We start from the raw sequence: 27,864 nt of genomic DNA, 5'->3' as shown, positions 1-27,864 counted from the left end.
CCCTGGACGGCCAGGTCTCTCCGGGGTCCCCAGTGAGGAGGGCGGCCGCACGACCTCCACGGGTGGACGCCAGGAAACTTTGGCCGGGAAAGCCTAGAGGCGAAGCGGAGGGAGAGCTTCTGCCGGGGCTGGCAGGACGCTCAGAGGAGCTGAGCCCGCCTGCGATTCCGCGCAGCGATGCCCGCCTTCAGTTAGGATCCCGTCCGATCTTCTGCCCCGCACAGCCCCGCGCCCCTTCGCCACCGCCGAGCCCGGCAGGTGCTGCGTCCGCTTCGCTCCGCCGGCCGATCAGCGCCGGGCCAGGGTCTCTGGCTTTCCCCGGCGACCCCCGCCGAGAGGGGCGTGTAAGCCGGCCCTTCCTCCCTCCCGGCTGGGCAGGGCGAGAGACGGCGGGCAAGTCCGAACACGTCCCTGGCTCCGCGCCGGCTGCTGCTGGCGGGACGAGAAGCGGAGCTGCTGTAGCTGCTGCCGCCGCGCGTTGCCTTCTCTGGCTCGATTCGGCTGAGGCGGCGGGGATCGGCCGGTGAGTGGCTCGCTCTTTCTTCATTAATCCTGGCTTGATATAGGGGAGGAAAAGGGGGAAGAGGGGAAAGTGTAAGGGGAAAAAGAAAAAGGAAGCATGGACTTCAGGGTCCTTTTGGCTCAGTAGAACAAGACAGGAACGTACAGACAGGAACCTCAACTTTTTACTTTTACATAATACTGTAGTTTGTATTCGCCTTTTGTATAACAAAAACCTATCTAATCGTCAAAACCCAAAATCAGATTATTTGCGTTCCTTTCTTTAATGGAAAGTCAATTTAACCATCAACTTTTGCAGCTTTGATCCATTGTGGGAATGATTCTTGTTGCTATCAGGATATATTATCAAAGTTCTAGCTTTGTTTAAGGTTGTGTATCAATTAAGTCCAAAAAAAACCTCCCTGGTTTTATCTTTATGTACACTTTAAGAATCTTCTGTATTAAGATGCGAATTCTGCTCCAATTATTTGTTTGCTTTATCCAAAGTCCACAATAAATGGTAAATAGTTCCTTTATACATTTACATTTCCAACATTCGCTTGAAGTACTTGTATACATTCTTTTTTTATATAAAGTTTTTATTTATTTTTTTCATTTTCATAACATATAATCCCATGTATACTATTACATAGTCAACAGCATATGGTATTATTAAATGTTTACATTAATTCATTTTACCATCAACTCCCCAAAACAATTATTGGCTCTTCTGCTCTCCATACACCATATTTGTACCTTATCCATCACTTTCTTCTCCCTCTCTCCTCTGGCTCCCTACCTCCTTTGTTCCCGCTGTCATCCTTCTCAACTTCCCCTTCTTCTCTCCTTCTCCTCTCTCCCCTTTCCACTCCTTTTTTTCGCTCCTCCTCTTCCACCACCACCCTCTCCTATCCCTCTCTTCTTCCCTTACCTCTCTGCTCTACTTCACACTCTTAATCTCATTTACTTGGTGTATTTCAGCTTCTGAGCAAACTCCATTTTATGTTGATGGTATTTATAATTCCTTTTCAATATACATATTTAATTTTAACATACATTTTCCTCCTTCTATTTTTAAATAGAATAAAAAAAATATAACAAAAAAGTATTGCATACCGTGTTTCCCTGAAAATACAACAGGGTCTTATTTTCTTTTGCCCCACGAAATATAGCCTTGAGCTTATTATCAGGGAGGACATTGTTTTGGGGTTGCTGGTTGTTATCAGGGAGGACATTGTTTTCAGCTGCTCCCTTGCGAGCAGACTCCCGAAGAGCCGGGCACAGCCTCAGGGGTGAAGCAGCCATGAGGTAACCACGCTCACGAGCAGCTGCCCGGCAAATCCCCTCTCCAGCCGGGCAGAGCGCCATTCACTAACTTAGGGGGTATCACTAAGGCGCCAAGCCATGTGGAGCTCTGCCCCCCAGCTCCCGTGGCTTGGCACATTCGGGATACCCCCCTAGGTCAGTACATGGAGCTCTGCCCAGCTGGAGAGGGGGATTGCGCGAGCGCCTGTTCCAAAACTCGGCTGCCAAGTCTTCCAGCATCGGCCGCTCTAGGAGTGCTCTCTATGGTGCGCCAGGTGCCGGACAGAGAGTCTCCCGGACAGAGAGTTTCCAGCAGCCGGCCCACCTTAAAGAGCACATGCTGGAAGACTCGGCAGCAGAGTTTTGGAATTTGGAAATTGTTCTGACCCCCTCCTCCATCCAGTAAAGAATGCCAAGACAAGCTTAAATGAGAATGTCCTTTAATAACAAGTTCAGACTCTCTGTGGCTGAAAGCCAAGTAAACAAACAGATGAGGACCTTGGCAGCAAGGCCGACAAACTTTGGCAGCAATTCAGACAAACTCTGGCAGCAATCCAGCCTGCCAAGTTTGTTTTTCTTTAGTCAAAGTGTTGACTTCTGCAAGAAGGGCGTGGCACAAGCAGTCTCTTTTATAGTCTGGAGAGGAGCCATTAGCTGAGCGTAATTACCTCCTGTAATTACGTAGTTGTTCTTGACGCCGAGTAACCCTTCGACGGCGTGCATCCCGGAACAACTCACAGTTGGTTTCTGGATCACTCTCCCTTGTCTCCTCCCCACTGATCCAAGGCTCAGGTGCCACCTGGTGGCCAACCAGTCTCTCTGCGCCCTGCTCGGAGTCGGAACTCTGTCCAGGTCCTCCACATCCTCCAGGGCTGACTCATAGGGCCCTTCACTGTCGGAGTCTAGTGCAGCTCCAACAGCTCCTGCTGGGCCACAACAGGAAGTTATGCTCGGAGTATGGCGGCAGGTGGCAGCAGTGCCCAGGGAGAGCTGCGCGAGGGCTTTGTGAGGCTGGGGGCAGCACAGGCGCTCGCGCAACCTCCCTCTCCAGCTGGGCAGAGCTCCATGCACTGACCTAGGGGGTATCCCAAATGTGCCAAGCCGTGGGACCTGGGGGGCGGGCAGAGCGCGATGTGGCTTGGCGCCTTAGTGATACCCCCTAAGTCAGTGAATGCGCTCTGCCCAACTGGAGAGGGGATTTTCCGGGTGGCTGCTTGTGAGCATGGTCATCTCATGGCTGCTTTGCCCCTGAGGCTGTGCCCAGCTCTTCGGGAGGCCTCTCGCAAGGGAGCAGCCACCCAGCAACTCCCCCCTTCGGCCAGGCAGAACACCACTCCCCAATCTAGCGGTATCCCGAAAGCAGCAAGCAACGTGAGCGCCTTCCCCCCCCCTCCCGGCTCCCGCGGCTTGGCAACTTCGGGATACCGCTAGGTCGATAAGCGGTGCTCTGCCTGGCTGGAGGGGGGTTGTCCAGGGGGTTTATTTTTGGGGGTGGGCTTATATTTTTGCCCACGTGAAAAATGTGGCAAGGCATTAGTTTCAGGACAGGTCGTATTTTCGGGAAAACACGGTACATTCTTGACCATTTATTTGTCCACTGTTAATATACCAACGGTACATTATCATATCATGTCAACCATACCACAAAAGAAATGAGCACGCCACAAAGTCAGAGCTGCAAATGCTGCAACAATGGTGCCCACATATTCTGCCCAACATGGGGCAGAAAGTTCTGTGCCCATATGAGCCTTACTAGCCACCTAGTACCATGGACAACCTGTTAGATGCCAAGGTTCTCTTCGAACACGATGGACAAACAACATCGTTATATTATCATATAGAAATTTTCTTTTAAATTATAATTCTATGTAAATTTTAAATCTTTTATCCACATGTTTTCCTACTGCTCAAGCAGTAGATTATATCCAAAACTCTGCCCACTGAATCATGCCATGCTTTACATACTCATTCTCCAAGTTCAATTTCAATAGCAATTTATAAACTTTAGCAATAATATGTATGTTACCATACAATAGAATTTCCAATTCATTTTTGCAACATGAAATCCATAGCTCTATTCCTATCCTCAAATCTAAAAAGGAGTTGGAATTAGAAGGATGAGTTTGTCATTGATTTATATGTTCCCAACTGAAAGAAAGATTTAAATTAGATAATAGAGCTATGGATTTCATGTTGCAAAAGTGAATTGGAAATTCTATTGTATGGTAACATACATATTATTGCTAAAGTTTATAAATAAGTCACCATAATTGAAAAATATTATTTGACCATAAGTTCACCAGTTTGGCCTGGCCACTATTTCTTTTCTTAAAAAAAAAAAGCTTCGCAGAGAACCTAACTTTATATTTATTCCAATTCAATAAAGAAAGTGGTTGTTGAAATCAACATTTACTTTGACCTTATCATACCATGAATAGGCATGCCATCTGAATCTTAATTCTTAATCCAAATCTTAAGTAACTCTTATTTAGAAGAGTCATCCAACTCTTTTAGCTAAACCAAACAATAAGCATCAAAGTATCATTTCAAATCTGACAAACCCAAACCACCTCTTAGCATCCTACAATAATGTGTATTTAATTCTTGGAGTTTTCCCTTACCATATAAATTTAGAAATGTCCATCAGCCATCATTTAAATGGGGTATTGGTTATAAGTACTGGTAGAGTCTCAAACAGCATCTTTAGTAAAACATTCATCTTAATTAGCTGGCTGGGGACTTCTGGGAATTGAAGTCCACAAGTTGCCAAGTTTGGAGACCTCTGCTATAATCTAGGGCAGTATTTCTTAAACTTTTTTTTCAAAGAACCCTTTCACTTTTAAAAGTGATGGAGGACTCACAAAAGCTTTATATGATTTATATTTATCAATATTTTTCTTACTAAAAATTACAATGGACCCATTTGTAGACTATTATTGAAATGTAAAAATAATAATATTAAACTATTAGATATTAATATAAAAATTTCATGAAAAAAGTATTTTAACAATAAAAGGGTTAATCAAAAGAGTGATGTTATTTCTGCAAATATTTTCAATATCTGGCTTAATATAAGACAGTTGGATTCTCATACTTGGTTCTGCATTTAATCTATTGCAAGATGTGGTTTTTGTTGAACGATATGAAGACCTTGGAAAAGGTAGAAGTCTGTAAGTTGACAGTCTTCTCAGATAATCGTGAATAGTCTTTTTTGATACCTCACCAAAACTCAACAAATGGTAATTTTTCAAGGTAGAATCTGACAGATGAATGAACTTTTCGCATTTCATTACATTGAAACTCTGCCTCACACTCCAAATGGATCTTTTTTTTCCATTTTTTAAATTTTTTATTCTCTTACATACCATTGTAAATATACATTCACATAATTGTTATTTTTCTTTACATTTGTCATTCTTATACATTTGTTATTTCATTTAATAGGTTATAATATACCCTTTGGGTTGCTTTATTTACCATCCTTTCCAACTGTTGTAACACCACCTTATTTTCCCTTTCTTTTCTCCCTCCCTCCCTTCTCTATTTTCTTCTTTCCTCCTCTCCTTCCCCTTCCTCCTTCCCTTCCCTTGCTCCAACTCTTCCTCTTCCCCTTCCTACCTTCTGTCCTTCTCTTCTTCTCCTTTCCATCCATCTCTCCTTACCTCTTTCTTCTTTCCCCATCTTCCTCTCATTCTCGCTTCCTCTCTCCCTTTCTTTTTCTATTGTTGTGGGGAGCTCTTTCAAATCTCATTTTTATGTTTCCTTGAGATGATATTTCCGCAAACCCAAATAAAATTTAATATCATTTATTCCCTTACCTTCGCTAATCTATCCTATGTTCCCCACCCCTTTATATCTCGCTCTTGAATATATACTTGTATATTTAATATTTTCTTTTCTGTTTTCCCCTTCTCTGTCCCCTTTTCCAACTCCAAATGGATCTTTTGCCAGGCATGCTCCTGTAAACTGTGAGCTAGTTGCCATTTTATTATTTATTTCTTTATTTAATTTATTTGCCACCCAACTTGCTCTGAAAGGCTCACTTTATCCTTGCTGTTCAGGTTGCTTCAGTATTAAACGGGAAGGTCCCCTTTGAGTGACACTTGACTCTGGACACCCAACCGAGTCTTCCCTGCACCTTGGGGCCAAAGAGCTCTGCTGTTGTTACTGCCTTCTGCCCTTCTTGGCTCAGCCTGAAGCCTGGGGATTTCCTGCTGTCCCCCACCCGAAAGGACCACTCTGTGGACCTTTCTGAGGAAGTAAAACACTGTCTTGAAACAGAAGAGATTTATTGGAGGGGAAAGAAATAGCGCTTTGGGGAGATACTTATGTTTTTGTTTCTGCGTAGCTTGTGTTCCAAAGAGTTGCAAACAGAGCGATTTAACATGGAGAAAGGAGCTGCGCTGCATCTCACGCTGATCATCGTGACCCAGGTAAGAGTCTGGCCTGCAGATAAGCTGTGGAAAGGTAGGATTTATGGCAAACCAAAGTGGTGATGCTCCCAGCGATGTTATCCTGCAAATGCTGCTGGTGGGAGTTACATTTGAGGCAGGCAAGGAAGCTGTGGCCTTTGCATAATGATGACTCACCCACAGCTGCCTGAGTGAGGGTTGGTGTTAAATAATGAGTATTTAATAGCTGCCAGCTGATGTAAAGTTGTAAACTGTAAGCTGATGCAATGTAAGGCTGATACAATGAGGCTGATGCAATGAGGTGTGTGTGTGTGTGTGTGTGTGTGTTGTATAGATCTATTTCAAGCTATTTAGCTCTCATCAGCTAGCCATACCCTTACTGGGATTAGAACCTGTGCTGTATTGCATTTTAGGCAGATGTGTTAACCATTAAGCCACAAGGTTCTTCTCCTTATCAGCTGAGCCAGGGAAGATAGGTATACATTTAAAGTCACAACCCCTGGTATGCCCAAATATGGAAGGAAGTTTACTACTTCCATTCTCTGTCCATCGGCTCGTCACAAGAGACCATCCAGACAGAAACCCAATATTTTTACTGTTGCCTTTGTTACATTTGTGTTGTATTTATGCTGATAAATAAATAAAGGGAGACTAGTATAGATCTATTTCAAGCTATTTAGCTCTCATCAGCTAGCCATACCTTTTCTGGGATTAGAACCTGTGCTGTACTGCATCTTGGATAAGGAGAAGAACAACCTTGTGGCTTATATATATATAGGTGGCCACTAGAGGGCGTCTGTCTGTCTGTCTGTCTGTCTCTCTCTCTCTCTCTCTCTCTCTCGTCATGTATCTCATTTCTCTCCTTGTGTCTGTAGCTGAATGGTAAGGGATTTTATCTACCATGTATATGTTTTTCAGAGTATAAGACGCACCAAGATTTTGAAGAGGTAAATCTTTTTTTTTAAAGTGTTTGCACTCTGCAGGCCTCACAAACTCTCTGCATGCCTCATTTTAAAAATGGGGCATGCAGAGAGTTTGAGAGGCCTGCAAAGTGTTCCTGGGGGTTGGGGGGGGGGCAAAACTAGCAATAAACAGCCCACTTTTCACAAAAAAAGAACCGTTTTTTGGGGCAAAAACAGGGCATGCATAGCCTTTAGGAGGTTTGTTGAGTGCTCTTGGTGGCTGGAGGGGGGGGGGCAAAAACAAGCAAAAAAATGATCTTTTGGGCATGGCCCATTTTTTGTTCATTTTTGCCCTCCCCAGCTCCCAGGAGCACTTTGCAGGCCTCCCAAACTCTCTGCACGTTCATTTTTGCGAGGGGGCGGGGTTTCAGGAGGCAAAAATGCTGTATTCAGTGTATAAGATGCACCCAGATTTTCACGATCTTTTTGTGGGGAAAAAGGTGAGCCTTACACTCTGAAAAATACAATATGTATATATAACCACTATTAATTGTATAAAGGCTCTATGTGCTGTGCACTGTGTTTTGCTCTTGGGGTTATCTCATAATAATAGTCACACTGCCCCAACTCTGACAGTTGGGCAATGCACCTTGGCAGCACCTCAGCCAACTTGCCCCAGTGTGGTCTTCGGCGGGCGAGGCACTAGCATAGCAGCCATGCAAGGGTGGTGAAGCTTCTCTATTCCGTTCAACTTGAAAGACTTGATGCAAATATTGTTCCTCTTGAAAAGTGCAACAATTGTTGGTCAGCAAGCAGAACGGGGGCTTGACGCCCATCTGGCTGTTCCTGAGGAGATCCCTTTACCAAATCCAGTGGCTCTGCTAGTGGATCCTTCAGATTCAGGTGCCAATTTCTGCAGCTGCTCTCTGAACAGGACCCTCCCTTGTCTGTGAGGGTCTCTCTTTGGGCTGGTTGAGGCTCTGGGTTCTCCTTCCACCATCAAGGACCACCTTCCTTTGACTTAAAGCTGCCTTTAGGGGCAACTTCATTTTTTCCAGAGGATAGAATTATCTTAGTGTTCCCCATTATTATCTGAGAGGGTCTATCACTCAGCATGTTGTTAATTAGTCGATAAAGATTTTTGCAGGGGATAATATGGCACAGTTTCTATGGAACAACCCATCCTTCCAGACTGTGTCATATCCTACCCTTAGGTCTATGAATCCGGCTGTGATTTTGAGGCCTCATTGGAATCCTGCTTCAATAAGTTAAGTTTAACACAAGATCTACAGAGTTCCAGTCTTGTGGGAAGCCGGCTTGTTCCAACAGAAAGATGCTCATCTATTATGGAACCTATTTTGTTTATATCAGAGTTTTGGCAACGTAACTAGTATTATGAGATAAACCCGGGAGCAAAACACAGCACACAGAACTTTAAGACAATTAACAGTTGTTTATATATACAGAAATATACAGACAAAATCCCTTACCACATAGCTTGAACACAGGGAGAGAATGAGATACATGATGAGAGAGAGAAACGCCCTCTAATAGCCACCTTGTCAGCCTCTGTTTTGGTTACTTGCTTATGGCTGTTTTGCTACGCTTGCCTACTATGGGCTGCCATAGAAACGGGGGCTGGGAGCATGGTATTGGGTTAGGGGAAGGGGAAGCGGAAGGGAAGGGAATAATATTGTACTGGAGGAGTCTTGTTCTCACCATCTTCTACACATGCTGGTGGCTGATGTTGGGACTTGGTCAAGGCCAACCGTTCTGCATACCAACTTGATGAGACTGTTTGAAGATGCACCCCACATGACATCTTAGGGAGTTGCAGATTGGACAATGGGTTGGGGAATTGGGGGGAGGATGCTGGGTAAACGTTTGATATATATATATGTTCCCGCCTTTCTGTCTCAGATCTTGCTTTACTTTTAGCTGTTTTCACTTCATTTCTAGTAAAAGTACTTTATCTCTATTAACATGGAGTTGAGGTTTTTCTTTCTTGGATATTGAAGGAGACATGACACACCTATATATAGACTTGTGTGGACCTCCCATCAGAGTCTTAAAAGAGGCTATACGAGGGATGAAATCTAGCAGATTCTGACAGGTTTTGGAGAACTGGTAGCAGAAATTTTGAGTAGTTTGGAAAACCGGTAGCAGAAATTTTGAGTAGTTCAGAGAACTGGAAAATTCCACCTCTGGCGGGCCCCAGAGTGGGATGGGAATGGAGATTTTGCAGTATCTTTCCCCTGCCATGCCCACCAAGCCATATCACGCCCACCAAGCCATGCCCACAGAACCGTTAGTAAGAAAAATTGAATTTCACCACTGGACTATACCATAGCTGCATTGAATCAACCTCATTGCATCAGCCTCATTGTATCAGCTTACAGATTACATATTACAACCTTACATCAGCTGGCAGCTATTAAATCCTCATTACCTGATAGTTTACAATCCATCTTTCCAGGAGTTTAAAGCAGGAGCTCAAAAGGGCCATTGGGTGATAGCTTTCAACTCTGTCTTGTGGTCTGTCAGCTTTCAGAAGTGATATCACTTTAGGGTTTTTTGGAAGCCAGGTGGCCAGCAGCCGTTGGAAACTACCTCTGAGAGGAATTTACTGATCCAATTCCATGTGCGCTTCCTGGACTTTATCAGGAATTCTGGATGAATGCCATGGAAGCCTTAAAAAACATAGTGATTCTGCTTTCAGTCTCTTGTGTTGTGTGGAAGTGTTATTGGGGAGACGGTGCTCACACTCCCTTCCTAGTGAGTGTGAGATGCCACATCATGCTAGCTGTTTTCCCCACCAGGCTCTTGCGTCCCAATCCATTGCAAACCCTGCAGAATGCCGAGAGGGCGAATACCTGGACGATCATGGCAAATGCAGCCCCTGCAAGGAGTGTGGCCCTGGATTCGAACTGTCCAAGGTAACCAGAAGATGTGCTTATTGTGCCCTCTCAGACGTTTTGCGCCCCAATGGAATCTCCGTAGGAAGCTCTTTGGGTTTAGCACAGCAGTTTATGACTGTAGACTTCAACATCAAGCCATTTTGTTTCAGATGAAATCAGTCAGGCATTTTCAAAATTAAACTGTTTCTCCGCTTTGTTCTCTTTTTGCAAATTGGCATGCACTTTAGAATTAATCATTTTTCTCTGACATTTTTAGAGAGGGAAAAGCCACAGTCCGGTCTTTCCGTATGCATGCATGCATGCATGCATGCATGCATGCATGCATACATACATACATACATACATACATACATACATACATACATATATATATATATATATATATATATAATTGTATTTATCTAAAAAAAGACCATTTACCCTCTCCCCAAATTCTTCAGCTTTAAAAATGGTTTAGATGTTGTATTTGCTGAGAACACAGTAAGAGTGGCAGGTGGTGTTGGTGAGCTTCTTTTAGCCAGGTGAAAAAACAGCAGTGAAGAGAGTGCTAGAAGGATTGTCATAATAAACATATTTTGATGTTAAATTACTCTTATTGGAATAGGTGGAAGATCGTCACCTCTGCAAAGTAATTCACAGCATTTCCTCTGTAAAACGGAAAATCTCTCTCTCTTCTCTTTCTTCCCCTCCCTTCCTCTCTCCTTCCCTCTCTCTCTTTCTCTCTCTCTCTCTCTCTCTCGGTCTGTCTCTGTCTCTGTGTGTGTGTTTTCTCTTTCTTCCCCTCCCTCCCTTCCTCTCTCCTTCCCTCTCTCTCCCTCTTTCTCTCTCCCCCTTCTTTCCTCTCTCCCTCCCTCCTTCTTCATAAGCATTGACAGAGTAACAGTCTTGGGATGCGTCTCTCTTGCAGGAGTGTGGCTATGGGGAAGGGAGGGAGGCTGAGTGCACCCCATGCCAGCCCAGGAGGTTCAAGGACAGCTGGGGACCGCATGGCTGCAAGTCCTGTCTCTCCTGCGCACTGATCAACCGGGCCCAGAAGTCCAACTGCAGTGCCACCTCCGACGCCACCTGTGGAGGCTGCTTCCCTGGGTAAGGCCATCCGGCTCCATAGGGAGCCTTTGATCAAAACAAGACCTCTAACCATAAATGCAGAACTAGGTCGCTATTGAGAGTCCCATTTGTGATTGTTACAGGGTGCTCAAGTAATTTTACAGCTATCCTGTAAAATTCCTTTTTTAAGAGTGTCATAGGAAAATTCCAAAGACCATCACCAAGAAAATCAAACCCTGTGAGGGGAAGATGGATTGGGCTGTTTGAGATCTCCCAGCATATTACACCCCTTATGTTTGGTGTGATCATGATTGCTGTTCACAAGGGTGTAGAGTTGCTCCCATTTGTACACAATCTTCCTGGCAGTTGAGAGTCCAAACTTTTTTTAGCCTGATGAGCATCCAGCAACCAGATGTCCCAGAGGCTTTAATTATTATTATTATTATGTGGTTAATCTTTGGTGAGATTCACAGCCTTTGGTAGCTCAGCAACTCGAGTCCTAACCATGGACCTAGGAACTGTTAAAGTAACGTCGGAGGATATAAGCTGTTCCAAGTGGGGTGGTTTTTTTGTAGAATCAGAATGTTCAAGTCTGATAAACTTAAAATTTCCAAATAGCGAGGTAGTCCTTTGGGTATTGCTCCAAGGCAGGGGTGGGTTTCTCGCCCCGTTCCAACCAGTTCGGTTGGAACGAGGCCGGCGGCGTCCTCGCGCACGCACGCGGCGTCCTCGCGCACGCACACGGCACGCACATGCGTACTAGCGTCTGCGCAATGCTCCAGCTGCTCCTGGAGGATCGCACAGGCGCTGTATGCGTTCTGCGCATGCGTGGAAGCGCAGAATTCATAAAAACCGGGTAAGGAGCGGGCGCGGGTGTGCGGGCGCGCGCGGGCACGTGGGGGGGCTTCGCCGTTCCCGGAAGTTACTTACTTCCGGGTTCGGCGACCAACCGGATCCAAGGGCTCCAATTACAATCGGGACAACACACGATTTCTTTTTCCACAGTCACTCAACTTCAATTTGCATGTTCCGGTACTTTGTCATTTTTTCTTGCTGTTTATCTTCAATTTGTGCATCTCCAGGTATTGCAATGTCAATGAACCATGCTTTTTTCTTTTCAACTATTGTTATGTCAGGTGTGTTGTGGGCCAAGTGCCTGTCAGTCTGGATTCTGAAGTCCCATAAGATCTTGACTTTCTCATTCTCTAAAACCTTCTGAACCTGATGTTCCCAGTGTTTTTTGCTGTACTCAAATCCAAACTTTTGTCACAATTTCCAGTGAATGATCTTAGCAACGCGGTCATGGCGTTGTAGGTAGTCAGTTTGTGAAATTTTGCTGCACCCACTGATCAAGTGGTCGACTGTCTCATCTTTCTCATTACAGAAGTGACATTTGCTGTTGGTGGTAACATGTTGAATTTTTGCCTTCACGCAGTTTGTGGCTAAGGCTTGTTCTTGACCTGCCAAAATAAAGCCTTCTGTTTCTTTTTTCAATGCTCCTGATCTTAACCAGTTCCAAGTTAGCTTTTGGTCAGCTTTGCCTTCAATACTTTTCAAGTATTGACTATGCATAGTTTTGTTTTTCCAATTTTCAGCTCGCTTCTCAATTACTTCTTTCTTATATTCAGCTTTTGACTTAGTTGTCTTTAAAAGGCCTCCTTTATTTACTTCCTTAATCATGGGTTCTTCACTTTTCTGGATGTAATCATTCAAGCTGTGTTTTTCTTCTTCCACAGTCTGTTTTACTTGTAGGAGTCCTCAACTATACTCTGCTCTCTCTGATATCGGTCAACATCACTTTTAGGGTGCAAAGCATGATTCATTGTCATAAGCTTCCTTGTTTTTCTGTCCAAATTGTCCAACTCCATCTGGGCCCAGTCAATTATTCCTGCAGAGTATCGAATCACAGGTATAGCCCAGGTATTTATGGCTTTTATGATGTTTCTTCCACTCAATTTGGACTTTAATATCTTGCGAATTTGTCAAATGTACTTGGCTGAAGTTAATTCCTTGACTTTATTATGCATTAAGTTAGAGGCCTCTAAAATCCCCAAGTACTTGTAGCCTTCTTCTGGTTTTACTGCCTTTTTCATTTCTTCATCCTCAAGTTCTATTCCATCATCTTCTATGACCTTGCCTGCTTTGGTTGCCATTGTTGCACATTTGTCAATTCCAAACTGCATACCAATGTCTTGGCTAAATTCTTTTGTGCTTTCAATTAATAAATTCAGTTCAGCTTTTGTTTTACCAAACAGCTTCAAATCATCCATGTACACCAAGTGCAAAATTTTCAGTCCTTTCTTTGCAAGTTTGTATTCATAGTTCATCTTCTTCAAAATGATTGTCAGTGGTAGCATTGAGAGTATAAAAAGGGGTGAAAGGGAATCGCTCTGGAAAATGCCTCATTTAATTTCAACTTCACCCAGTACTTCTTCATTAGCTATAAGCTTCGTTTTCCAGAGGTTCATTGAAGTTTCCATGAATTTTTGTTGATGTTGATGCCATAGTTCTTCAGGCATTTCTTGATCCAGCTATGGGAACTGAATCAAATTCTTTCTTATAATCTATCCAAGCCATGAACAGGTTGGTTTGTCTTTTCTTTGAATTCTTTAGGATTAGTTTGTCAATCAGCAGTTGATCCTTTGTTCCTCTTGAATTTTTGCAGCATCCTTTCTGTTTTACAGGAAGCAAGTTATTTCTTTCCAATAATTTCCAGGATCCTTTCCTTTTTCTTTATCTTTTTGAATCAAAAATGTCCTTCCAATTGTCATCCATTCATAATTTTCAGGTATATTTATGATCTGGTTCATTTGAGCTGCCAATCTTTTGTGCACACTTGTAAGTGCCTTTAACCAGAAGCCATGTAACTCATCTGGTCCAGGTGCACTCCAGTTCTTCACTTTTCTTGACTGTCTTTGCACCATTTCTTTTGTTATTTTCACATCTTCCATTTTATGCACTTTAATAGAATCCTCAATCTGTTTGATCAAGTTTGCATTTCTGTTGTGCTTCTTGTTGTTTTCCCACAAATTCTTCCAGAATTTCAGAACTTTCTCTTTTCATTTGTAGTTATTCCATCTCCACTTTCTAAGCTCTTATAAAACTGATGCTGATTTGCTCTGAACTGTGAGTTTTCCTTGAATTGAGTTACTTGGTTTTCATATCTTTTAATCTTTTCAGCAACGGCAACAATCCTCTGCATCAGCTCTTCAATTACTATCACAATCTCTTTATTCTCCAAGTCGTATCTTGTTTCCAGGCTGCTTTGACCAGCTTGTTCTTTAGCTGATCTTGCCTTAGGTTCTTCAAGTTGCTCAAGTCTCCATGAAATTTTTTGATTTTCAATTCCAACCAAATTTTCCATTTAGGCTTCATCTTCTTGCCTCTTTAGTAATTTTGTATTTTCAAACCCAATTCTTTGGTGGTTATGAAAGCAGCTGCATACATCAGCTGGTTTGTTTCAACTAATGTGGTGGTTTGAATGGTTTGCACAGCCTCATTGACCTTTTTTAGTACCTTTCTCAATTCTTTCTGGTTCACTTGGTTCAGCTTTGGCAAACGTGTTCTTTCAGCATCTTCCATTTAATGCTTTATTTTCTCAGCTAATTGAGCAATATCTGTTGGTGTTTGTTCTTCAGTGCTTCCTTATTCTTTATCTTCATCCATTTCAACATCCTCTTCCTCCCTTTCTTCCTCAGTTTGCTTTTGAGTCTGCAAATCATTCTTGATGTTACTCTTCTTTGTTGGTATACTCAGACTATTAGGTGCTTTCTCTTCAATTCCTATTAATTCTGCTGTAGTGAAAAATTTGTGGCTTAGAATTACACATCGTTGGTCCATTAGCCTTTGCTTACTGATATCACAGTCCGTGTGGTTCATCTTCCAAATCTGATACATTCATTTTTGAAATCCATGTTTTGCTGGCTCAGACTGATAGTAAGCTTTCATAATAGAGATGTTTTCTTCCCTAGTCCAGCTCCTAGGTATCAACCAAGTACCTTCTTAAAATATAAGATGTTCCGAGTAGCACAGTTTTTTGCAGTTCTGCTGGTGTTATTGCAGGAAGCTGCAATTTGTGGATGTATCTTGTAAAATTCTTGGGCATGGTGCCAAGTGCCCTGATGACAATGGGTATCACTGTTCCATCCATAGCCGTGTAGTTTCAATGGCCAGGTCACAATATTTCATTATTTTTTCTAGTTCTTTTTCTTCGACTCTGGCATCTCCAGGAACAGCGATATCACTAAACTGTACATTTTGGTCCTCTACAACTGTGATAACTGGTGTGTTGTGCTCCAAATGACAATCTGTTTGTATTCGAAAGTTCCACAAGATCTTCACCTTCTCATTTTTGATAACTTTTTCCACTTTATGTTCCCATGACTTTCTGGATACAGGTAAATCATATTTTTTACATAATGACCAGTGGATTAATTTAGCAACTTGGTCATGTCTAGCTTTGTAATCAGTTGCAATTTTGCTGCATTCACATATTAAACATGAAACAGTTTTGACTTTGTTATTGCAAAGTCAGCAGTTTGGGTTGTAGTGGATTTTTGTATCTTCGCTTTCATGGCATTAGTTTGTAGTGCTTGTTCTTGAGCAGCCAATATTAAACCTTCCGTTTCTTTCTTGATACTTCCCATTTTAAGCCATGTCCATGTCAAGTTGTCATCATATTTTCCTTCAATGTTTTTCTAGTGCTCTCCATGCAAAGCTTTGAGTTTCCATCTATTTAATCTGTCATCCAGCTGTTTTTCCTTATATTCTGCCTTTGTTTCTGTTGTTTTTATGTTGTTCTCCGTTTTCACAGCCTGCAGCAATTTTTCTGTACTTTGGTCCACATAATCATTCAAACTTCATTTTTCTTCTTCTACAGTTTGATGGATTTGCAATAGCTCCCTGCCCCCTATTTTTCTTGGCAGGTACAACATGTCGATGTCACTTCGTGGATGTAAAGTGTGGTACAAGAGCCGAGGTGGCGCAGTGGTTAAATGCAGCACTGCAGTTCAGCAGTTTGGCTGTTCAAATCCCACCAGGCTCAAGGTTGACTCAGCCTTCCATCCTTCCGAGGTAGGTAAAATGAGGACCCAGATTGTTGTTGGGGGCAATATGCTGACTCTGTAAACCGCTTAGAGAGGGCTGAAAGCCCTATGAAGCGGTATATAAGCCTAACTATTGCTAACTATTGCTACATATTCAAAAGTTTGCGTGGTTTCCAGTTAAGCCAGAGTCCAGTTGATGATTCCAGCTGAGTAGCGTATCACTGGAACTGCCCATGTATTAATGGCTTTTATTATGTTTCCAGCATTCAGCTTTGATTTTAATATTTTGCGGACCCTCCTGATGTACTCCTTTTGCGTTGACTCTTTGACTTTTCCATTCAAGATGTTATCTGCTTCCAATATTTTAGAAATGAGAAAGTCAAGATCTTGTGGGACTTCAGAATTCAGACTGACAGGCACTTGTCCCACAACACACCTGGCATAACAATAGTTGGAAAGAAAAAAGTATGGTTCATTGACATTGCAATACCTGGAGATGCACGAATTGAAGATAAACAGCAAGAAAAAATGACAAAGTACCGGGACTTGCAAATTGAAGTTGAGCGACTGTGGAAAAAGAAATCGTGTGTTGTCCCGATTGTAATTGGAGCCCTTGGAGCAATACCTAAAGGGCTACCTTGATATTTGGAAATTTTAAATTTATCAGACTTGAACATTCTGATTCTACAAAAAACCAGCCTACTTGGAACAGCTTATATCCTCCGACGTTACCTTAACAGTTCCTAGGTCCTTGGTCAGAACTCGAGCTGTTGAGCTACCAACCAGCCCCAAAGGCTGTGAATCTCACCAAAGATTAATATAATAATAATAATAATAATAATAATAATAATAATAATAATAATAATGATTTTGATCACATACTCAGCTGCTGTAAAAAAATCGCGCAGACTGATTATAAATTGCGGCACAATTCAGTAGCACAAATAATCCATTGGAATTTGTGCAAAAATTATAATATTAAAACAGCAACAAACTGGTGGGAACATCAGCCTGAAAAAGTCACCGAAAATCAGATGGTCAAGATCTTGTGGGATTTCCGTATACAAACGGACAAAATACTGGGGCATAATGCACCAGACATCACACTGGTTGAAAAAATTAGGTCACAATCATAGACATCGCAATACCAGGTGATAGCAGGGTCGCCGAGAAGGAACATGAAAAAAATCGCAAAATACAAGGACTTAAAAATTGAAATAACAACAACAACAACAACAACAATAATAATAATAATAATAATAATTTGGGTGGGGCCCGACTAGTAACCAATGCCAAATCCGGCGAAACAACTGGCCGCTGTGATACAATTGTACAACAACAACAACAACAACAATAATAATTTGACCATTACTCCGAAGGCTCCTTAGCTTATTTTCAGTAACATGTTGAGGGCCTCCTGATATGAGGGCCTGGCACAATATTGTTGATCACTTTATATCATTTAACCATATGATTTTCTTAGCAAACTTTTCTTGGCGTGGTTTATCAATGTCTTCTCCCTTGTGATTGAAAAGGAATGCTTGGCATTGTCCCGTTTGCCTCCAGTCTCTGGAATCATCTTCACAATTGGGTGCTCTAGTGGGGAATGGATACCCTTGGCTCTCCTGCTGGTGTCCTTCCCTCAGAGGAACGTCTCCTGCCCAGCAGGGATTGAGGGGTCCCTACGTGTAGCACTATTACTATTCTTTCTCTCTGAGAAACTAGACTGACTCAGGGGAGACTCAGGTTCGAGTTCAGCCTGTGCAACTTCCTGATGGATGTTGAGCCACCCACTCTCTCTCAGCCCAATCAGAACCAGAATTTGTTTTTTTGTTTTTCTGTGGTGGAAAAACAAGAAGAATAGAAGAATATATCTTTATTGCGGTCATAAACCAGCAATAGGCATCACTTTTTACAATAAATTAAAAAAAATAGTACTGACATTAATAGTGGATAATAACATCCCTATTAAGAAAATACATGTTCTCAAACTGTTAGGGTCACTCCCTGGTTTACGTGGGTGAAAAGCCAACCGGTATGGGAGTAAATATTATGGTTCAAAAATTGTTAAGAGATAACTCCAAATAATTGGGACAAGTTGACAGCTATAATTCTGCAACCAATTTTCTTTTCTTGTGGACCTGGCAGCAACACAGAAATTTGCCACTGCATGGGTGGTAGAAGGATTTGAGTCCTGGAGGAGAAAGCCTACATAAAAATTGTCTGCCCTCCCTGGCAATCTCTCTAGTAAGGGGAGAATATATGCTGACCTACAAACTCTGTATAACTCACAGTGCAATCAAACATGTGAGATACCTTCGACTTCTCCTTTGCCACATATACATACCCGTTCTGCTATTGTTGTTCTCTTATACCTGCCCTGGAGGAGTGCTGAGGGGAGAATGTTAAATCTGGCTCTGAAGAAAGCTATTCTTTGTTTTGGGAAGATCGGGTCATTTAGATGTCTTGCCGATTCCCACACACCGTTTGATTCTGTCCCTACTGTGGAGAGGCAACCTATTTAGTTCTTTAATCAAATCATGGAATCCATGCTATTTTCAGAAAGTGGTTACTTCACTAGGTGGGCTGCTCATAACCCTGCTTTTCCACATGCCTAAGATCCTTGCACCAAAGAGTAACATTGGCATCCTGAGGATTGGTAGAGCTCAGGAAAAGCAGATGAACCTGGGAGCAGGAAGGAAGCCAATAATTCACCTATTTCCTCTGCACTATGATCTGGGTGCCTCCCTGCTAATTCAGTTCACTTTGAGCTGCTCTAAGGTACATTAAATATGAATTGGATTGATGGATTGATTTTGTTGAATTTGTTACGGATTAGGAACTGTTCTCGTGATTACATATTCAGTGCGCTGGAAATGATTTTGGTGTATGAATTGGTCCTCGGGAGCAGGGGAGCAAGGAACTGGGTGCGAAAGTAGCTAACTGAGAGTAATGGGTTTTGCAGTCTTTGGGAAGCCTCTGGTGCCCTCTGCCCATGCTCTGATGGTAAGTAGCCCTCTGCATCTCCTCCATATTAAACATTGGCCCATTTTTCTTTCTCTTTATAGCTTCTACAGTAAAACTCAGATTGGTGGATTCCAGGACCTTGAATGTGTGCCCTGCACAAAGCAGACCCCATCCTCAGAACCACAGTGTATGTACTAACTAGGCTTCTAGGAGCTCCTTGTCCTCATTATGCTTCAGATGCGTCCTCCTGATGGGGTTCTACACCAGGGTCCCCAAACTTGGCAATGTTTAAGACTTGTGGACTTCAACTCCCTGAATTTCATGGCTGGCTGAGGAATTCTGGGAGTGAAATCCACAAATCTGTAAGTTGTCAAGTTTGGAGAGCCCTGTTCTACACTGCAAGTAAGATTGAGGCTTGCTGAATATTTGGGCTCCCTGCCTACATAGAAGTAAAGGTAAAGGATTCCCCTGTCCAGTCCTATCCAATGCTAAGGTCCGGTGCTCATCACCATTTCTTAGCCAAGGGAGCCAGTGTTGTCCAAGGACACTTCTGTGGTCATGTGGCCAGCATGACTATACGGCAAGGCGCTCAGAACATTGTTATCTTCACACCGAAATGGTACCTATTTATCTACTCATGTTTGCATGCTTTCAAATTGCTAGATGAGCAGGACCTGGAGCAAGGAACAGGAGCTCGCCACATCACATGGCTCTTGGGTCTCGAACCCAGACTGTCAGCTTTCCAACTGACAAGCTCAGCATTTTTAAGTGCTGAGCCATTACACTCCTGGCCTCCATGTATGAAATTGCATATCAGGGAAGTTTGATTCTGCAAATGGTGCATTGGCATATGGGGTGGAGAGCAAACCGATAACCACTGGTGTTTATTAGTTGTGTCTCTGGATGCATGAGGGGTAAATTATATGTTCTGCTTTGTTTTCAATAATGCTCTGCTCCTGTTAGCCATGTGAGATATGTGGAAACCCTGCAGAACTGACAGTGCTGACTCCTGGTCCATAGGAAGAAAACCCAGCCAAAGCTACCTGACTTCTTGGCCTATAAAACTCTTGAGACCTAGTGACATGTTAAGATGTTGTTTCAATCAAGAGGGCTAGAAAGATCTATTCCTTAAGAGGTTCTGCAGTGGTGATTTCAGGTTCAAAGCACACATTTTCTTTTCTGAATGGAATCTGCATTGCCCTGCTGAAAATGCTTTTATTTATTTTTCATTTTCAATATATTCAACTACAAGGAAGGCTACGTCTCACTTGACGCTGTCCTCTAAGTAGGAAGGACTGAAGGTTTTTAGTAGCTGTGCATTCACAAGAGCAAAGCATCCCCCCTTCCCCCCCTTCCCCCGGGTCAGAGAGATAGGAAGAGGGAACTTCTGTGGTTGCTAATTACTGGGAAATTGGAACATCCAGTTGGGCTAGTAGCAAAGCTCATTTTGCACTTGGGAAATGGAAATGTTCCATTCTGCATTACGGAGCACGCATAGGTCCTGTGTAGCCAAAGGCAGGTTCCCAACTGGGATTTGTTGCCCGCCAAATAGAAGACGGGAACCTGTTCCTTCCCGCTTTCTTCTTCTTGTTGTGCCATATCCATCATCGGACATTGGCAATCCTATTTTTATCAACAACTGCACGAAAAAGTGCTGTTGAGTTTTGTCCAAACCCTTAGATTTTGAAGCCATGATGTTCTTCTTCTGCCTGGACCTCCTTTGCCTTCAATCTTTCCCCGGAGAATTAAGTGAAGGATGCCGTATTTTTCTGGGTGTTGCATCCCATGTCCAAAATATTCTTTCATTTTTTAATGGTTGTGATGATTTCCTTTGGCTTTTCCAGGCGGCTTATCTCCTCCTACTTTCTAATTTTGTCAACCCAGCTTATACGTAACAGCCTTCCTGCTTTGAGTGATGTTTTTGATCTTGGTAGGCCTTTCTAGAATTGGCTTAGAAGAAAGTTCCACAGATTCTGCCCAAGACCCAGCTCTGGTGGTGCTCACAAGCAGTGCCCTGGCAATCTTGGCGCTAGTCCTCCTGACGGTCACCATCCTCTACTGCCAGCAATTCTGGAAGAGCCAGTGCCAACATGGTGAGTGAGTCCTGCCTGCAGTTTCTCCTCCTTTCTCCACTCTTGCTAAGGGAAATAGGTTCCCTCTCCCTCCCTCCCTCCCTCCTCCCCCTCTCTCTAAATTATATTTGGAAGCAGGTCAGGCAGATGATTCAGTGGTATATAAAAAGGGGAGGAGATACTGGATAAAACAGACTGGCAGATTCCTGATAACCAGCCTCAACAAAAACTCTGGTCTACTAATTTTGCAAATCTCGTACAGGTAGTGCTTACCCCATTCGTTTAGTGACAGTGGCACTGAAAAAGTGACCTATGTTTGGTCCCACAGCCTCAACCGTTGTAGCATCCCCATGGTCACATGATCAGAATTCGAACGCTTAGCAATTGGCAGGCATTTATGACGGTTGTAGAGAAACAGAGATGATTAGGGGACTGGAGACTAAAACATGAAGAACGGTTGCAGGAACTGGGTATGTCTAATGAAAAGAAGGACTAGGGGAAACATGATAGCAGTCTTCCAATATCTCAGGGGCTGCCCCAAAGAAGAGGAAGTCAATCTATTCTCCAAAGCACCTGAGGATAGGAAAAGAAGCAATGGGTGGAAACTAATCAAGGAGAGAAGCAATCTGGAATTAAGGATAAATTTCCTGACAGTTAGGACAATTAATCAGTGGAATAACTTGCCTCCAGAAGTTGTGAATGTTCCAACACTGAAAGTTTTCAAGAAGAGATTGGATATCCATTTGTCTGAAGTGGTGTAGGGTTCCTGCCTAAGCAGGGGGTTGGACTAGATGACCTTCAAGGTCCCTTCCAACTGTGTTGTTTTATTTGGGATTTGCAACCTTCCCACCTGGTTTCCAATAAGCAAAGTCATGGGGGGGCGGGACTTAACAGCCACTTGATTACTTAACAACTGCAATGATTCACTTAATAACTGTGTCAAAAAAGGTAAAATGGGGCAAAATTCACTTAACAACAGCCTTGCTTAGCAATTGAGCTTAATTGTGATGCTAAATCGAGAAGCTGAAAATCTCCCATTTGTTGATCAAGATGGCCTCTGACACTCAAGTCTAGCACTGAAGACCTTCCTGCAGGATTGTTGCTACACCAACAACAGGCAGATGTAGAAAGAACATGGAGAATTCCTTAATGCAACAAACCCAACAGTTGGGACAGAATTTACCTCAGCTGCAGTCACCTGCAGCAGAGCCAGTATTTCTGTGTTCCCCTGGGGGCTAGCAGAGAGGTTTGGAGAAGACCAAGGCCAATTCCAGACCTTCATGACTCACTGTGGGTGACATTTGTATGGAATTTGCTGAAATAAGGGATGGGCAGATGGGCCATTCCCTCATGTAGGGCAGTTACCCTGTGCTGAACAATTATATAAGCTTAGTGCAAAGATTGACAGATGTATCACTGATCACCTGAGATGGAGGACCACCAAAGGTGGGTTGCTCCCAGTTCGGCCCAGACCGCCCAAACCAGTAGTAGCAATGGTGGGAGGCTCCGCCCACTTGCCTGGACGCTTCGGCGCATGTGCAGAAGTGTTGCATACACATCCGAGTGTGTGTGCAAGGGCGCCCGAACTGGTAATAAAAAATTGGCAACCCACCATTGGGGACAACCAACCTTAAAATCTGCAAACTAAGCAGGGTCAGTGTTGAATCTGGGTTTACATGCTGGGTTTAAAATTATTGGTAGGATGGAATGATTGGGCTCTAATTGTCCAGCTTAGAGAAAGTCTTGCGGAGAGCTGAACTGGTGAAATGAGGCAGCCCAGAAACTTTGGAAGTTCTGTCCCAGTGTTGCCTGATAACAGATGCTGACTAGAGTAGCCGAGGTAAGGGAGAAATGGCAAGGCCTCTTCTCCCATAGTCCCTCTTCCTGAGGGCTGCCTTTGAATCCAGTTCTGGAGAATCCATGCCAATTGGAGCAATCAAACGTTTTCTGTCAGCAGGAGAGAAACTGAAAAAGACTTTCTTGCAAGGTGTGTCAACTCCTGCTTCTCCTTTTTGTTTGCATGTTTCCAAAGTGTTTTTGAGAAGTCAGAATGTCTCTGGTCAGAGAGTGACATTTCGGGCATCTGCTGGGCCAACTGGTTTCCATGAACGGCTGCCAGATGCTTGCTCCTTGAACATCAGGAACTTCAGGTCTTCCTACAGACCCCCAGAAGGTGAATTTCTCCAGTGGGTTTTCATAGAGTAACCAAGATGGAGCCTGTGTCCATTCAGAGCCTCTTTCTTACATGTTTACCATGCTCTGAGCTAGAGATGTACACAGTAGCCCCCATGAACCTTGAGAAGATGTTCTGTGAGACTTGTGAATGAGTAGTGCAGCACTTTGCTTAGAAGCCTGATGCTCCTTCACTTGTGGGAAGAAAGGAACATGCACATTTCCAGAAGGCACTTCCCATGCTTGGAATTGAAATTTCAATTCCATAAGTGAGGTGGGGGGAGGGGGGATTAATGCATTGATCTACAAAAGACTCTAGAAAGAGTGCAGAGAAGAGCAACAAAGAAGATTAGGGGACTGGAGACTAAAACACATGAAGAACGATTGCAGGAATTAGGCATGTCTAGTTTAATGAAAATAAGGACTAGGGGAGACATGATAGCAGTCTTCCAATATCTCAGAGGCTGCTCCAAAGAAGAGGGAGTCAAGCTATTCTCCAAAGCCCCTGAGGGCAGGACAAGAAGCAATGGGTGGAAACTAATCAAGGAGAGAAGCAATCTGGAATTAAGGAGAAACTTCCCAACAGTGAGGACAATTAATCAGTGGAACAAGTTGCCTCCAGAAGTTGCAAATGCCTCAACACTGGAAGTCTTTAAGAAGATGTTGGATAGCCATTTGTCTGAAGTGGTATAGGGTTTCCTGCCTAGGCAGGGGGTTGAGCTAGAAGACCTCCAAGGTCCCTTCCAACTCTGCTATTGTATTGTATAAAGAGGCTCAAAACCGTCATTTGCCCAGACTTGCCAAGACGTCTGCAGACAGGCAGGGATGGAAGACAAGACAAGCATGTTCACACCTTGTGTGCAGAATATTTTGTATTTTATGATTCAGCTTAATTAGGTGTAAAATTGCACATTACGGGCAGTCCTCGACTTAAAACAGTTCATTTACTGACTGTTTAAAGTTACAACGGCACTGGAAAATGTGATTTAGGACCGTTTTTCATGCTTACGACCTTTGTGGCGTCACAGGATCATAATTTGGATGCTTAGTGATTTTTTTTTTTATTTAGTGATTTTATTGACATTTGTAGGCCGCCCTTTTCCCTGAGGGGACTCAGGGCGGCTCACATAAAATCGGGGAAGGGGAAATACAGACAATAACAAAGACACATATAATAAAAACAGTAACCAACATGCATTCATCATTCGGGAGGGGCAACTATCTTCATCCCCAGGCCTGACGGGCTAGCCAGTTCTTCAAGGCTGTGCGGAAGGCCTGGACGGTGGTGAGGGCACGAATCTCCACGGGGAGTTAGTTCCAAAGGGTCGGGGCGACTACTGAGAAGGCCCTCCTCCTTGTAGTTGCCAGCCGATACTGGCAACTGATGCTTGGCAACTGATTCATATTTATGATGGTTGCAGAGGCCTGTGTGTGTGTGTGTGTGTCCCTTTTGTGACCTTCTGACTAGCAAAGTCAACAGGGAAACCCAATTCACTTAACAGTTGGGCTACTAACTTATCAACTGTAGTGATTCACTTAACAACTGTGGCAAGAAAGGTCGTAACATGGAGCAAAACGTAGTTAACAAATGTCTCATTTAACAGCAGAAATGTTGGGCTCAATTGTCATAAGTCGGGGGCTAGCTGTGTTACTTGTTAAGGGGGAACAAAGAGTTCAATGCTGGTGGGAAGCGCTGGGCCTCCTGAGGGTTTCCCAGCCTCCTTTCCAGAGCCTTTGGCTCTCATCTGGCCTTCTGGAAGCCTCTTAGATGGAATTGGGTCTTGCTGACCCTGAGAGAGGAAGGTATCCAGCAGAAGGATGCTCAGGTGGGCTTCCGGCCTGATGAAAGAGGCCTTTCCCCCCTCCTGTTTGGTATTTATTTATTTATCCTAAAATGTATCATATTTTTTGGATTATAAGACCCCCGGACTATAAGACACATCTAAATAATACAGGAGGAAAACAAGAAAAAAATAGTTTTTGGCCTCCATGCATCACATTTTTGTCTTCCCCAGCCCCAAGAAGCACTCTGCAGTGCTCCATGTGGCCCGTTTTCACCAAAAACACACATGTTTTTGGCCTACAGAGTGTTTCTGGGGGCCGGGGAGGGCGAAAACATGACATGCAGAGGGTTCAGGAGGCCAAACACACATACACACACACACCTATTCGGTCTATAAGACACACCTAAATGTTCACTCACCTTTTGGGGGGGTGGTGCATCTTATACTCTGAAAAATACGGTATTTGCTACCCATCTCATATCCGATGACACCGGGTGACTTACATCAGGAGCCATTGCCATATCAACAATGAAGGCTGTGAAATAAAAATGAAGGACGTGTTGATTTCAGGCTGCCTTACAATTGCCTGCCCAAACATTTGTGATTTTATTTTCCAATATTTTTTTTTATCAATTTCAATTTTCAGTCGAAACTGACCTTTTTTCTTTTTGCAAGGTTTAGGGCCATGTAGCACTTTGAAGATGGAGGCCAAAGAGGTGCTGGGGAGTGGGGGGAGGGGACAGTTGCACCATCCCAGGAAAGACGTGGCTGCTTTCTTGCTTTCAAATCCAAAGGGCTGCCTTCGGTGGCTGTGGCCTTCCCTTTCCCTGAGCGGTTATAGCACTTTCCATCTTCCTCTGAATGGGTTGGAGAAAGGGGTGATCTTAACTGGGTTTTTCTGATTTCAGGCACTGTCAGAGCTCTTCGGTTCATCCCAGGGGTAGATGTTTCTGGATCCCTCCTCCCACATCCACAGTCTGATACAGATTGGTCCAAGCCGGCGACAGTCACTTCCAAGACCCCCCAAATCAGGAGCCCCTTGGAGACGCAGCCCCTGATAGGGACTTCTGGGCTCCACAGAGGCTTCTCTGATAGCAGAGAGGAGCGCAACAGTGGTCCTGAGGTCTCAGGCCAGCCGTCCTCCTGCGCCAGGGAATCTCAGCATTGCTGGCCTCACGCCCCGGTGGAATGCACGGAGCTGGATCTGCAGGCCTTCTCTGCCTGGGCCGGGAAGGGGACGGCCGAGATGGGAATCCCAGGGAAACAGAAGCCGACCCCTGAAGGGCTTCCATGGTCTGCCTGTGCAGCAGCCCCCGCTGGGCTCTCTCCGGAAGCGGCTTCAGTCTTGCATTCCTCCTTCCAAAACCAGACCCTTGAAAGTGGGGAGCCCCTGTGAAGTTCCTCTAGCCATGTTTCTCTGGAGCAGCCGCCACTGTGAATATTTACAATTTCTCCTCTCGTTTGTACACTTCAGCCATTGTTATCCTTCACATGGCTGTTGTGGCACTGGCGACATTGGTCGAGCTAAAGAGACCCTGCCTTCCAGAGGGGATTCTGTGGCATGGTCAGGCTGTCTCTTCTTTCATGCCATCCAGCCTCACCCCAAACTGGAAAGGTTGTCCTGTCTCCATTGATGGATCCAGAAGGCTGGCACTGAGCCAGACGTCAAGGTTGCAAAAGTTTATTGACTTTCCAGGCCAGTTTTGGAAGGAAGCTCTGCAGAAGGTTTAGCATTTTGATGCCTTTTTTGCTTTATGACTAATTTATTGGGACTTCAAGCCATAATATCCAACTCTAGGATGTTTTCTACTCATTCATGAGAACACTTGTAACAGCTGAAGAAGCCTACCCAGGGTCTGCTGGGAGTCAAGTGGCTTCAGCTGAACAAGACCTTGTCTCCTTCTCTCTTAGAGGAAAATCTTAAAAGAGAGAGCAAAAAGAGTTTACTTGCAGATTGTGGGAGAAAGGAAATCCAAGAGAGACCTGGACTATCACGTGTCTGCTTGATTTCTCCGTGAAATTCACCTTCTGCTCATCTTCGCAAGAAGGTTCTGGAGTCAGAGGAGAACTTCTGAGCACTGTGTCCATGTCTGTCTCCTGATTTGTCCCATTCAGCTGCTTGAAATATGTAGCTCCAGCTCATGATGGAGTTACTGTACAGTACTTGAAAATCCTGGAACTTAAGTAGGTTTCTTTGTCGATGGTTAAAAATGTAATTTATTTTCAGGGCATGGAGGGAAGTTACAATGCTCCAATGAACCCTGAAAAATTATCTTACATTGCTGTGGATTTGAGGTGTTCTTTTTCCTCTGGACACTGGTCATAATTTCAACAAAGTATGCCTTGATCATTCAGAGCTTCTGAGCTCTTCAGCAAATATAAGGGGAAGGGCTCTGGCCACACTTGTTTATTTCCTCTTTGAGCAGAATTGTAGGTACTGCATGAAATTGATTTTTTTTTAAATTACAAAATGGTTGCAGAGGAAGGCCTTGGCTGATTAGGGCTATTTTTTTATTTTAAAAAATTCAGAAGTTCTGAGTGGTGTGTATTTTTTCATTATGTATTTTTCATTGATTCTAAAGGAGTCACATCATGCCTGGCTTATCTGTACTTGTAGCGATGCCATTCATTCAGTGTTCCTTCCTTGCCTTTGCATGATCAAAAGCCCTTCTGAAATGCCTTCTCAGCTATGATTTTGTCATCTCAGGGAGGTATCTGACAATCCACCTTCCAGAATTC

At 43.7% G+C, this 27,864-nt stretch overlaps 1 protein-coding gene across 2 annotated transcripts; it reads left to right on the top strand.

Annotated features, from left to right (window-relative positions):
- Nucleotides 1-444: 444 nt before the first annotated feature.
- Nucleotides 445-27,864, top strand: EDA2R (ectodysplasin A2 receptor). Of its 2 annotated transcripts, XM_087727215.1 has the most exons (8): nucleotides 445-523; nucleotides 6,155-6,239; nucleotides 9,940-10,056; nucleotides 10,946-11,124; nucleotides 19,199-19,284; nucleotides 21,032-21,190; nucleotides 23,202-23,342; nucleotides 26,034-27,864. In XM_087727215.1, exons 2-8 carry the CDS (start codon nucleotides 6,192-6,194, stop codon nucleotides 26,519-26,521), a joined length of 1,218 nt encoding a protein of 405 aa, XP_087583341.1. In that variant the 5' UTR covers nucleotides 445-523; nucleotides 6,155-6,191; the 3' UTR covers nucleotides 26,522-27,864. The 2 variants fall into 2 exon arrangements, with proteins under 2 accessions (XP_087583341.1, XP_087583340.1); XM_087727214.1 differs by lacking the exon at nucleotides 445-523 and having other exon boundaries at nucleotides 5,870-6,239.

Source organism: Thamnophis sirtalis, unplaced genomic scaffold (assembly GCF_051295495.1).
Source record: "Thamnophis sirtalis isolate CommonGarterSnake01/CBP01778 unplaced genomic scaffold, rThaSir2_p1.2 scaffold_13, whole genome shotgun sequence".
Taxonomy (NCBI): domain Eukaryota; kingdom Metazoa; phylum Chordata; class Lepidosauria; order Squamata; family Natricidae; genus Thamnophis; species Thamnophis sirtalis.
Note: the sequence above shows the minus strand (reverse complement) of the source record. Positions and strands in the feature narration are given on the sequence as shown.